General features: G+C 31.9%; 2 protein-coding genes across 2 annotated transcripts; both read left to right on the top strand.

The window, feature by feature from the left end:
• On the top strand, window positions 1169–4675 carry LOC109331688. Its single transcript, XM_019566349.1, has 4 exons — window positions 1169–1865; window positions 2578–2714; window positions 2849–4303; window positions 4366–4675. The coding sequence occupies exons 2-3, from the start codon at window positions 2585–2587 to the stop codon at window positions 4291–4293; spliced, it is 1575 nt and encodes a 524-aa protein (XP_019421894.1). The 5' UTR covers window positions 1169–1865; window positions 2578–2584; the 3' UTR covers window positions 4294–4303; window positions 4366–4675.
• LOC109331689 (protein bowel-like) lies at window positions 6615–8678 on the top strand. The gene is made up of 2 exons (XM_019566350.1): window positions 6615–6872; window positions 6959–8678. The coding sequence occupies exon 2, from the start codon at window positions 6973–6975 to the stop codon at window positions 8338–8340; it is 1368 nt and encodes a 455-aa protein (XP_019421895.1). The 5' UTR covers window positions 6615–6872; window positions 6959–6972; the 3' UTR covers window positions 8341–8678.

Genomic DNA, 13369 nt, shown 5'->3' with positions numbered 1-13369 from the left:
ATAAAATATAATTAAATTGATAGATTATATTTCTTCTAATATACAATACAATCATATGAAGAAAGAAATCAATGTCAATTATCAATATATCTAATTGTTTCATTTTTTATGAGAACATCTTGTTGTGAATATAATGTCGTTACCCAATATCGTGATCCTAATTATGTTGTTGTCTTTGATATAGTAATATTTAAATTTATACAGTAGTTGTTTGTTTGTTTAAATTAACATGGTGGTATGAACAAAGTTATGGATTTGTGACATAGTCTTTATAATATATGTAAACAATATTGTGACAAAGATGTGATTATATTCATATGAATGCATGAAACTTATCACTGAGTATTTGACTTAATACTTTATCATGTTTATTATTTTTGAAGTGTATATGTAGAGTTTCAATCTTTTATAAAAAATATATCTAAACTGATCCAAGTCAATTCAAATTATATATAATATTTGAATTTGATATCTTGATATAAACAAATTAGACCGGATCCAATAATTTGGTGATAAGCTAAGATGTATGTGTTTTTAAGGGTGACCCTTGACCCTATAAATCCAACACTTATCACTTTCACAATTGTCTATTTTATATCACTTAAAAGAAAGATAACTGGTTGTGTTTTTTTCCAATAGTGGGGTGGTGTCCAAAATGGAATAAGAAAAACCATGTACTTGTATCACTTTTAAAACTTTTTTATATATATGTTTTCTCAATTCAAGGCAACATTATTTGTTTTTTGTGAACTCTTAATCTCAATTATTTTTTTATACTAACAAAACTATGCTCTCACTTATAAGTAAAAAATCAATTTCTTTCATAATATGTGATTATCTATTTTAACAAGTGTTACTTTAGAAATTAAATCATTAACATATTAATCATTCTAAAAATTTAGTAGGATCTTACCCTACTAAACTAATATTTTTTGTGAAATGTGCCACTATGGCTGCACAAGTTGCAGATTTAAATGCCATCATTATAAAATTACATTTGTAAAAGTGTATCTCTCACTTTTTTTTGTGTTTTTCAAAGGTTTTTGTTTTAGAAAGAAAAAAAGCAAATGCTGTGATTAGTGATTACAAACCCTGGGCCTGTTTCGGATACTGGAGGCCCAATACAATAGAAGCATCGCAACCCGATTTGTATTTCGGAACATATCGGGTACAAAAAGCACGAACCGTGCCTCGTTCTTCATCGTCGTTTTCTTTCGATCTTCGTATTTCTTTCTAATCAGTGTTCACAATTCTTAAATCAAACCTCTTTTTCGTTCAATTCCTGTTATCTATTTCCATTTGATCCCAAAATCAATCTTTTTGGTTATCGTTATCATATTCTAGGGTTAGGGTTAGGGTTTGATCCGGTCCTTCAAGGCCACACAATCGTCCCATCCTCTTGTATATTCCGTTAATTTTCGTAGTTTTTGTTCTTATCCATCGATAATTTTGCCCCAATTTTACATATTATTTGTACGTGTTTCCGAATCTAGGGTTCCGACTTGATCGAAATTTTAGGTCTTTTCAATCTTCAAATTTCTTGAGGGTTTGTGTAAATTGTTTTAGGGGTTTTGTTCCTTCCCATCGTTTATGAAATTTTCGCAGTCGTTCGGTTTTTAATTTCATAATTTCTGGCGCAAATTGAGAGTCTAGGGTTAGGGTTTATAATTTATTTTTTGGGTTATTCTATTTAGTAAAATTGATTTGGGGATACAGTTTTAGGAGTTGAGAAACTACCTTATTTGTCCAATTCCTTGCCAAATTCTCCCTATTTAGGCTTTTGGAATTCCGTTTGACTTTGAACATTTCCCCTCAGTGCTGCTTTGGCCGTCTGTGTATAATTTGAATTTGAAAGTGTTGAAAAGGTGAGAATTTTGTTACCACTGATATATTATCCATTTAATGTTTTAACAATAATTGAGACTGTATTATTAAGTGTGTGGGCATGGGTTTAAATTACATTTGTTTTCTTGCTGTATATGATAATGTGTGCTTTTGATATACTGCTGTGATTTTACTTCAGAGTTTTTCATCTCAGATGTGGAAGGAAAATATTTTTGGGCTGGGGTCTTAAGCTCATTTGTGCCTTTACTAAATTTTAATGAATATTTCGGTACTGAGCTGAATTTTGTTTTTGTTCTCATAACTCTCATTTGCAACAGACTTTTCTAAGTTCTATTTCAAAACGGTATTATTTTATATGAACATTGTTTTGCATGGCTTGCTTTATTTTTTATGTAGTTGTGACAACTGGAAAATTGACATTGGTCTGGTTCTTCAGTCAAACCAAACTAAAACATTATGCACACGACAATTGGTCCTTTTGCCAATGTTGTATGATATGTCAACTTACCTTTGACACTCTAATCATCAGAATTGGTCATTACGGAGATAAAATTATTGCACAAGTATAAAGAAATGATGTAATGACATTGAATACTATGAATGTGTTTGGTAGCTTTCATCCTGAATATTTATTCTGCATGAAGCACTTCAAAGTACGGGCTATCAGAATTATGTCTTTATTTATCTGTTGATATGTTGTTTTTTGGGTATTAACTCAATTATTTATAACAGAATCACAATGGGATATAAGAGATGTCTTGATGTCAATGAATTTGAGGATCTTTCTTTGAACAAGGCCAAGCGACTTGAATCCGAAAATGAACTTGTTTCACTAACTGACAATTCGTTTGTGAAAACGGTTATGTCAGGTAAATAGTGTATGATATGTTTTAATCTGGTTGCTCTTTTTCAAGCAGAGACAGTTTATATACCATTGGCCCAAATTGAAGATTTTGTTTGATAGTTTATGTATAATAAAGAATATTCTTCATTTATTATGAAGGTGACAATGAGGGTGGCTTTTACAATATTCAATGGTATGATGCTATTGAAGGAAACACTGCCTCTGAAGCTCCTCCACCTGGTGAGAGGAATGTTCCGACCAGTGGTCCCATCATCAGCTGGTCTAGTGATTATGATGCTGGGTCTGGGGCAACATCTTTGTCATCAGCCTCTTCAGGTTGCTTGGAATTTGATATTCCAAAGAAATCATACGATGATGTATATTCATCCCTTGATTGCTCCCCCAGAAAATCAGTTCCCGTGGGTCCAAATCATCAGGCTGTCCTTCCTGTCTGGAGTGGAAAAGTGAATAAGATATCGAAGTTGGTCATATATAATGATGACATTCCGTTCTCTGGTTTAGTATCTATTCATACTGCTCATGACAATGAAGAGAGGCTCATGGGGACTTCTGTGCTCCCAATGCCCGACTCTAGCCTTTATTCTTCTAACAGTAATGAGGGTGGAGAAGGTAGAATAGAATGTGACTGCCTGGATCAGGGATCCATCAGATGTGTTCGTCAGCATGTCAGGGAAGAACGCGAAAATGTGAGGAGGACTCTTGGGATGGAAAATTTTGTGAACTTGGGCTTTTGTGACATGGGAGAGTACGTTGCCCTCAAATGGAATGAAGAAGAAGAAGAGGTTTTTCATGAGGTTGTCTACAGCAATCCTGCATCACTGGGAAGAAATTTTTGGAAGATTTTATCAGCAGCATTCCCTACTCGAACTAATAAAGAAATTGTCAGCTACTACTTTAATGTTTTTATGCTTAGGAGAAGGGCTGCTCAGAATAGATCCAGATTTTTGGATATTGACAGTGATGATGATGAATGCCATACAAGTGATCCACGGTTTTATGGTTATGAAAATTCAGATGACTCTGGCATTGAGTCTCTTGATGATGAAGATGTTCATGTAGAAAACCAGGATTATTCTGATGAAGATGATGACAACAGTGGTAATGGCAATGAGTTTGTTGGATATAATATGGGAAACGTCACTAAGGAAGAGGGTGAGATTGATCAAAGGTCCTCAAAATGCAAGGCTGACTTACAGATTGATAGTTGGAGTAATCCTAGTCAGCACCTTGATGGGACTCGAGGGATTCTGAAGGACGATTATGGTGCCAAGGATGATTCTTGTATGTCCTTTGAGTGTGATGCCAAAATGGACGTGTCTCGTTGTCATGGTTTGCTAGATGCGAGCATTTCCTTGCAAGACAAGGAAATTAAATGCGACCAGTCTTCACATGTGCCCGGTAAACTTGATATGCCCAGCCATGAGTTAGAGGATATTTATTTGTTGGAGCCGAGATTTTCTAAAGATTGGTATCCTGCATACTCAACATTTCTGGATACAAGTATAGATTTCTTACCTACTTCCAATTTGATAGACGAGTTTTTTGGCCTTGGTACTCCAGATAGAAAGACCAGAAGCGACTAAGGTGTTAACTCCTGTAATTTTTATGGGGTGGCATGTTTAATGCGAACAATCGAGATAGATTGCAGTTGGGACCTGTTATTTTGAGGACTAGGAGGAGCTCCATGATGGTGTTTAAAGGTTTAGTTGTGAAGTAAGGTGGCCGAGGCTGCAATAGAAAACCTTCTATTCTTTAGTAATCTGTTTTATTTATTTCTTTTTATGCCAGAGTAGAGGTTGATACATTTTTTTTGTTAATTTGTATATAGTTGAAGGGAGCCTCTCCATTCCCAAAAAAAATGGGTTTACCCGTTTCTTTTTTACCAACCCACAATTTGTATTATAATGTGATGAAGAACGAGCTTGAATTGAATATCATCTCATATTCTTGTATTTTTTTGTGGTATACTGATATTCTATGCATTGCTAAGTGATTATAACGTAATTTATTAAGTTTGTGCAGGTATCCTTTTTAATTATTTTTACCCTCTGCTGTTAAATTCTCGTGTGCCATACATCATTCATTCTTCATACTTTGGTTGTTCGACTTCATACTTGGGTTATTCTCTTTGACGATCAGATTAGAAAATGGTCCTATTGACTGAAGGAGGATCCTCTCTCTTTTAATCTTTCCGTCTTTCTGTCCAAGATTAATTAGAGTTTGTAAACAAATAAAAAATAATACTTCATTTTAATTTTATAAAAATACATTATTATCTATCTGTATGTTCAGATTTAAATGGGTGGGATAAGGAATGATACATGAATCAGGGACAGATAATCTGTGTTCTGGTTGACCAGCCTTACCAGTGGTCTTAGTTTGGATTATTAATCGGGTAATTGATTATATTGTTTATTGAGTCGAACTGGGATAATCCGGAATAAACCAAGTCAGCATTTTAATTAATTTAAAAAATAAAAGGGATGGCATCAATTTTAGTGATGGTGGTTCTGCGGCAACAAGGGGAAGGGGCAATGGTGGCCACAAAAAACTAAACATTGAATTGTTGATTGTAGTGTGGCAGGGGTTGATTGCAGATTGTGAGGGGTTCTCATGCACGCAAAACTTGATAATTCTTTCATTTGCAACCAGGAGAAGTACACCAAAGGCAGGTACATACTTGTTCTGGTTGTAACTGTGTAGAAGCTTCATAAACTTGTTTGTTTTCTTTGCTTCACCCTGGAAACTTTCTTTTCAGGTGATGGGAATGTACTTTCAATGAAAGGAGGAGATTGAATTGGGTGCATCTAAAGTTTTGAGGGGTGTAGTTGGAGGATATTAACATTTATTTTAATTGAATGGTTTAATCGATTAGACATTATATAAAACCGGAAAGAAAGTTTCTTATTCATTTGGGAGACCTTAAAAATGTGAGATGAACGTGTCTTACAGGTATAATTTCTGAATTCAACTACAACTACATACTCTAATCAAAATATTCCATGACATAAGGAAACATGAAGGGTAATATAGCCAAAACGTTAGAATAAAGAGATATCTTAAATGCAATTAAATATCATTTTCAACGTGTGGAACTAAAGAAGGAGCTCCAATCGATAACGGTTGGAGATTCTGACCTTTAACTTATGTCAGCTTAAAAGCAAAATAATTTAATATTGGTTTGGAGGTTTCAGTTTGTTTAACCCATATCACAAATCGTTGATCCTCGAAACAACTGCAGATCTTAGCCGTTGAATTGAACTCCCAATGCTTCTCACCCTATTATGCGTGCAGCCTATAACTATAACACCTTTCAGTGCAGAGAATGAAATGGGTACAAAGTATAACCTCTCTCTCTTTTTATTTCTTATTTTATGTGTATAACGTCTAAAGTAAAAAGGATCCAACTATGTTATAATATTATTGAAATTCTAAATTATTTATTCATATCCCATACAAATTCTTGTATTTGGTTCTTGCAACATTATAGTATTGATGAATGAAAATTGTAAATATATAAAGAACTAGAGCAAATTTTTCATATAACTTTTTTATATACATAAGTCTACTATTTTATCTGATAGGCTTAAATTGGAGCACAGGCATGACTGGATTGGATTGAATGAATTTGTGATTTATCCTAACAAAAAATGATATTTAAGCTCGAGCTAATTTTTTATCGAACTTGTATGTACATAAGTCTACCCATTTTTCGGATAGGCTCAAATCATACCAATCGACCCACTTCATTTTATCATTTCTACATACACACAATAACATCACTTATTAATTTATTTTTTATACCATGCAAGAAATTCTCTTCCAACTAATCCCATTCATAATTTTGCTAAATGTTGTTCTTCATTACACCACTAGTAGGAACAACTTAAAACCCCAATTTTTCAAAATTTGATTTTTTGTTATTATCCCATTCAAAACACATTAAATCGCGAGCATTCTCTTCTATTGGGAAACGGAAATTAAGGGGTCTATCCCCTTTTTGTGGGTCGGATCTTGTACTTGTAGAACTGTCACATCTCACTATTTTGATTCTCTTTTGCTTATAAAAAATTAAACTTTCTGATCTCAATTTTGTCCCTTTTCTACATTCACCATTTGGGTTAATTCTGCTATTGCTGCTATCACAATTCACAATAGAGAGGTATGTATTTGATGTAATTCATTTTATAATCTTCTTTACTTTGTTTGGTATATAAATTTATAAATATATTTGGATCATATATTCAGATTAATTATATCATATGGAGGAGAAGAAATTTGTGTGCAAGTTTTGCAGCAAGAAATTTCCTTGTGGGAAGAGTTTAGGTGGCCACATAAGGACTCATATGAGTGAACAAAGGAATAATAGTATTAATAATAATGATGCTGAATGTGATAATCTGAACTTGGATGTTGTGAGAATGAAGCAGAAGAGAGATTTATGGTGTGAAGCTGGTTATGGTCTTAGAGAGAATCCTAAGAAAACAATGAGGTTTGTGCATTCCAAAGCCATTTTGGAACAACAACAAGAGGAGAAGTTCTGCAAAGAATGTGGAAAAGGTTTTCCTTCATTGAAAGCACTTTGTGGCCACATGGCATGTCATTCTGAGAAGCAGAAATTGGTTATGGATAGTCATTCTGATACCGAGGAGAGTTCTGATATTTCAAAGCATCCAAGAAGATCTAAGAGAATGAAGTTCAAGACCCTTTGCATTAGCAATGATCAGAGATATTCTTCTTCTGTGTCAGAGGTGGATCAGGAACAAGAAGAGGTTGCAAGGTGTTTGATGTTGTTGTCCAATGATTCTAGTCATAAGGGTGGTTTTGCTTTGATTGATGAGTCTTCTGAAAACAACTTAGTTGTAGTAGAAGAAGCAAAATCATCATCTGTTGATTTGAGGAATGGTGTTAAAAATGTGAACAAGTTCGTGTCTAATGGTTATGATCTTGTGGAGAAGAAGGAGCTGAAGTTAAAGTCTGCTGATAACTCAGATTCTGGGTATTACAGATATGATCCTCAAACCAAAATGGCAAAATCAGATGCTTCGAAAGATGAGTTTAAGTCTGAATTCGACGATTACGATGTTGAATCCGGGAAGATGCTGAACATGAATAAAGAGAGAAGCAAATACACTGTAACTTTATTTAAGAAATCAGTGAATAAGGATTTGAATTATGATGGAACAGGTGGAACTACAAGCAGGTTTGATTCTATGAAGATAGCCAACTATGATTCTTTCAATCATAGCAAAAAGATGACAAATGGTTTTGCCAATGATGAAATATATGAGACTGGTGAAAGGGGATTGAAGTATGAGAGTTTAGCTTATGATTCAACATATGAGAGTGATGAAAGCAGCTCAGACACTGATTCATTTCCTGCTCCGAAGTCTCATAGCAGTAAAGTTCTGAATGGAAAGAAGTGTAGCAAGGCTAAGAAAAAGAAGTTGAAGTCAAAGAAAAGCAAGGAACATGAGTGTCCAATCTGCTACAAGATTTTCAAGTCAGGCCAAGCCTTAGGAGGCCATAAAAGATCCCATTTTATTGGAGGTTCTGAAGAAAACACTGTGATCATCAACCAAGGTCCTTGCCTTATTGATCTCAATCTACCAGCTCCTATTGATGAATAGTAAAATGGGCATGCTTTGTTTTGTTTTGCATCATTTTGAAGCATCTTCTATTTAGGTACCTAAATATCTGAAATTCTGAAAATATTTTGTCTTTATGCCATTCCCATATGATGAAAGAAAACAATTTCAATGTACAGACAAGTGGGTGGTAAATGGTTTTTGTTCTTAACTCCTTATATCTTTTATATAGTAGGAGGTAGCTGTGTCCTTTCATGTTAATGAAACATCATAATTTGCTAGCATCTCAACTGAAATTTTTGTTTCTTACTATATCCAAGAATATTTTGAGAGTTTCATTCCTTTGCTGCAAATAATATGTTCAACCTTCACCATTTTTATTAATATTGTGAACATTTGTTTGTCTTAGTTTTCAATTTTAGGGTGGAAATGTAGAATTTTTTTTATGGCTTTATTAATTCATAGTTTTTTGGTACTACCAATGTTTTCCCTCACCCTATGAACAAAAAACTAATTTTATTCAAATTGCGTAATTTTATACCAAACATTTGACTTTTTTAATCTTTTTTGGGATCTAGCGAAACTTTACACCAACAAACTAACTTCTTGTTGATTATTAGATCTAAATAATACTGCTTCATTGTCAACCCAGCTTTAATATCTCATTTCCTTAATATGGCGAGTGAGAAGAGGGTGTTAATCCCCCTCACCAGAAATTTATGTTTGATCTAATTTTATCCTTTGGCATTGAAAAAGACCACATGTGGTTGCATTTTTCTTGAGGTTGAAAATTTGACAAGTGGTAATTAGTTTGTAGAACTTTGTGGAAACAAAGTAACAAACTTGTTTATTTTATTCATTATTCTACATAAATTTGTGGGTTGAGGTGGTTTTAAGGTCACCTACCACTTAAGATAGCAAAGCTTATAATTGCTCCATGTGTACATGTCTAACACATAGTTCAGAAGAAGGATAATTTGTATACCTTTTTCTTAATGCCAATTACTATTAGTATGCTTAATATAGATCAAGTGTCTTTAATGTTATCTTATTTTATATTCTTGGTCAATTAGATATTATCATGTAAATAAAAAGAATTTTTTTAAAAACAAAATACAATATTTTTATATTATTTGTTAAAATCTGATTTGTCGGAAACATGAAATAGGAAATAGGAAAGGGATAGGTGATCTCTTTTCTTTGTTTGCCACCCTGTTTAATTCTTTTACCCAATGGGATGTTGAGTGGACCACTTGTATTATATTAGCTATTGGTTTTCTTGTGAGCACTTGGGACAACATCAGATAGAATCCAGAGACACCCATGAACCAAACTCTCATGAATAGATTGATGAATAATTAAGAGAAAGCATGACTATTTTTTTAGAACTTTCACCTCAACTGATGAAAGAAGTGAAAGAAGGTAAAGTTATGAGTGTTCCACAACATAGTTAATCATAGACGGCATAATACCGAATTGCGTTTGGAAGCATGTATCAGGTTTATTTCAAAAACATTTTTAATGATAATGTATTAGTCGAGCTTAATAAATATGAGTCATAATTTGTTATTTACAACAACATTACAAATGATAAGATAATAATAATACAAATAATAACTAATAAGATAAACTATACATATAAATAAAATGAAATTACTATATCTTAAATAAAATAACTCTCTACCAATCTAAATATTCTCTAATAATAATGAGTGGTAAATTACATATCCAAATTTATCATATATTCATTATGTAATCCGTAAGGATGATCCAGTTTGGACCATGTAACCATAAGTCTGGATGTTACAAAAATTAGATGAACAATAAATATTGAGAGGAAGGTATCTTTTCAAAAGGGTAACTCATAAGTTAATGGGACAATGTTGATGATAATTAATTGACATATAAAGATGATATTTAATTAAGAGTAATGATATTATTATTATTTTCTCTAAGGTTGTAGGTTGTCAATTGTTTCAAGTAGGGATGAGCATTGGTAGGGTTAGGATGGGTTAAGGCTTGTCCTTACCTGGCCCTAAATATTGGTCGGGTCACTTTTTTGGACCCGACCCTAAACCTGAAGCTATCTCGACCCTAAATAACGTCTGAGTCAATCTTTAAGCCCGACCCTAAACTCGATTAAATATAATACATAATTATTTTAGATAAAAGAATTCTCAATATTATTTATTATTATGATTATGTAGTTTGATATATAAAATGTTATATGTATGTATATATATATATTAATCATGTATATATTATGCATAAAATAAAGAATAAATGATATTTTTGACCAAAAGGATATTATTTCTCTATACACATGTGAGTAGAAACACATACAAACATGATGAGCGAGTAACCATGGGATGGGCCGGGCCATGCTTGATCCCTACCCGACCCTAAATATTGTTCAGATATATTTTTTGAACCCGAACCCAGCCCTAGACCCGATCAGACCTGATCAGATCCGATCATGATCAGACTGTACCGGATGAGCGGGTAGTGCCGAGTCATACTCACCCCTAATTTCAAGTTAGTCAATTTGGGCTCGTCCACTAAAAGCCGATACATTTTAGGATCATAACAACTAATTCCACTCATTCCAACCTTTTTGAGTTATGTTATATGTATAAATATAATTTCTAGACTTTCACTTATAAAATATTATCTTTAATTTTTTTTATCTTATATAGGTATACTATATGAAGCACTTCTAACAATAGAAAAGGACAAAATTGTATATAATTAAGTTATATTTCCACATCTTACTAATATAAGTTAAGGGGAGATGATTGAGGAGTTCATGCGTTGAACTTGAAATAGAAAATTAGGATCATTTATATTTCCACCCACCTCGTTTAACTTGATAATATTCCCATCCAAATATGGTTAGGTATTGTTAGGTATATAGTGGAGTTCAAATTTAAAATTAGACTTGATCAATATTTAGAGTTAATTAAATAATAAATATGACTAAATCTGACTCGTCGCATAGTTATTCATTAATCATGTTTGTATGTATTTATTTCGCTGTGTATAAAGTAATGACATCTTTTTTGTCGGAAGCATCGTTGATTCTCTATTATTTTTTTCATTTTATATATATCGTTGATATGAATAAGTAACATTCACAAGATTTTATTCTAAATGAGATATGCATTATATTTAATCAAATTTATGTCAGATTCACATTCAAAGACTACTCCGATTAATAATTTGGGTCGGGTTAGATTCATGTTCAATAAAATAACTCAACTAATATTTATGATGGGATATGACTCATTGGATGAGGATCACATATCCACAACAATATCTCATTCCCAAGTCAATCATATATTAACACGTGGATAAAATAAATTTTTTAAAGCAAAAAATAATAAAATAAAGTACTCTGATTGGGTTGGGACATAAAATAAGACACCACTTGGGAGATGATCTTCATCCATCAACTAGTAAGTTACCCGTGCATTTGCACGGGGCAATAATTTTTTGGCACATGGTTAAGAACAAACATGTTATCTGTGTATTCGTATGTTTAATAACACATATGTTATTCGAGTATTCGTCTGATTAATAACACGTATTACCCGTGCATTCTAATGATTAATAATACACATATTACCCGTGCATTCTAATAGTTAAGAACACACATGTTATTCATGCATTCATTTATATGGTTAAGAAAAAAATATGTTACTTGTGCATTCATATGGTTAAGAACACACATGTTACTCGTGCATTCGTGTGATTAAGAATATACATGTTAAATGTATATTCTAATGATTAAGAAACACACATGTTACATGTGTATTCACATGGTTAAGAATATTCATCTTACCTGTGCATTCATATGGTTAAACAATCACATATTACTCGAGCATTCTCATGAGACATTGATTTTGACGAATATTTAGAAGCACATAAGTATAAATATTATTAAATGTATATTAGTAATATTGTGTAATAATTTGATAAAATAAAGCGAAATATATAGAAACACTTAAGAATATACATCTTACTTGTGTATTTACATGTTTAAGCACATAAGAAAAATAAATTGATAATTTTTAATTTGAATTTTCTACAATTAGTATTAAATTATTATTAACATATAAAATATATAAAAAGTAGGAAGGAAAAAATGTGAGGAGGAGGTGACATGTGACATGAAGGAAAAAATGTAAGGAGAAATTGACACGTGGCATAAATGTGTTTTTTTATTACATTGTTAATAGAGAAAAATTAAAATTCAAAGAATCTGAACTATAATATTAAAATTCAGTGCGAAAAATGTCAAAAAACTTTGATTAGTTGAAAAAGTACAATTATTCTTAGATTAATGATAAACATTAAATTATATAGATAGATTAATGTAAAGAAATAATTTGAATGTGAAAAAATGATTTCAATTTCATCTAATGTTCAATGACTATTACTTGTTAACATAACAAAATATAGATGTTGTAAACTCTCAATTTTAGTGGGGTAGCGACATGAACCAATCACTAATTAATATTAAATTATTATTAGCATATAAAATATATAATATATAAAAAGTAGAAAGAAAAATATGTGAGGAGGAGGTGACATGTGGCATGAGGGAAGAAGAAAGTGATATGTGGCATGAGGGAAGGAGAAACCATAAATTGACAAATTATGCAACATAATGATCAAATATATAGTAAGGCATGATAATATATAATTGAGTTCAAACTATTATTATCATAATAATATTACTCATATGATATAAATAAATATTTGATCATAAAAATCACGAGTTTCATAATTATTGTTACAAAATATCAAAATTTATAAACTAATATTGTTATATATGCAATGTTAATAACAAAGGTAAGAAACAAAATAAAATAAATCAAGTGTATTCAATTGTCTATATTTAAATATTTCATGTATTTTGGATTCCCAAAGAGGGTTTACTATAAATTAGTTTGTTATTTCTTTTTGTATAACAACAAAATAAATAAATCTATGAAAAATAAACAAAAAAATTAATGAAAATAAAAATTGGTCTATAAAATAAGAACAAATCTACAAAATAAACACACGT

The sequence above is a fragment of the Lupinus angustifolius genome, chromosome LG17 (assembly GCF_001865875.1).
Source record: "Lupinus angustifolius cultivar Tanjil chromosome LG17, LupAngTanjil_v1.0, whole genome shotgun sequence".
In the NCBI taxonomy this organism is placed as follows: Eukaryota; Viridiplantae; Streptophyta; class Magnoliopsida; order Fabales; family Fabaceae; genus Lupinus; species Lupinus angustifolius.
This window is presented reverse-complemented; position numbering and strand designations above follow the sequence as displayed.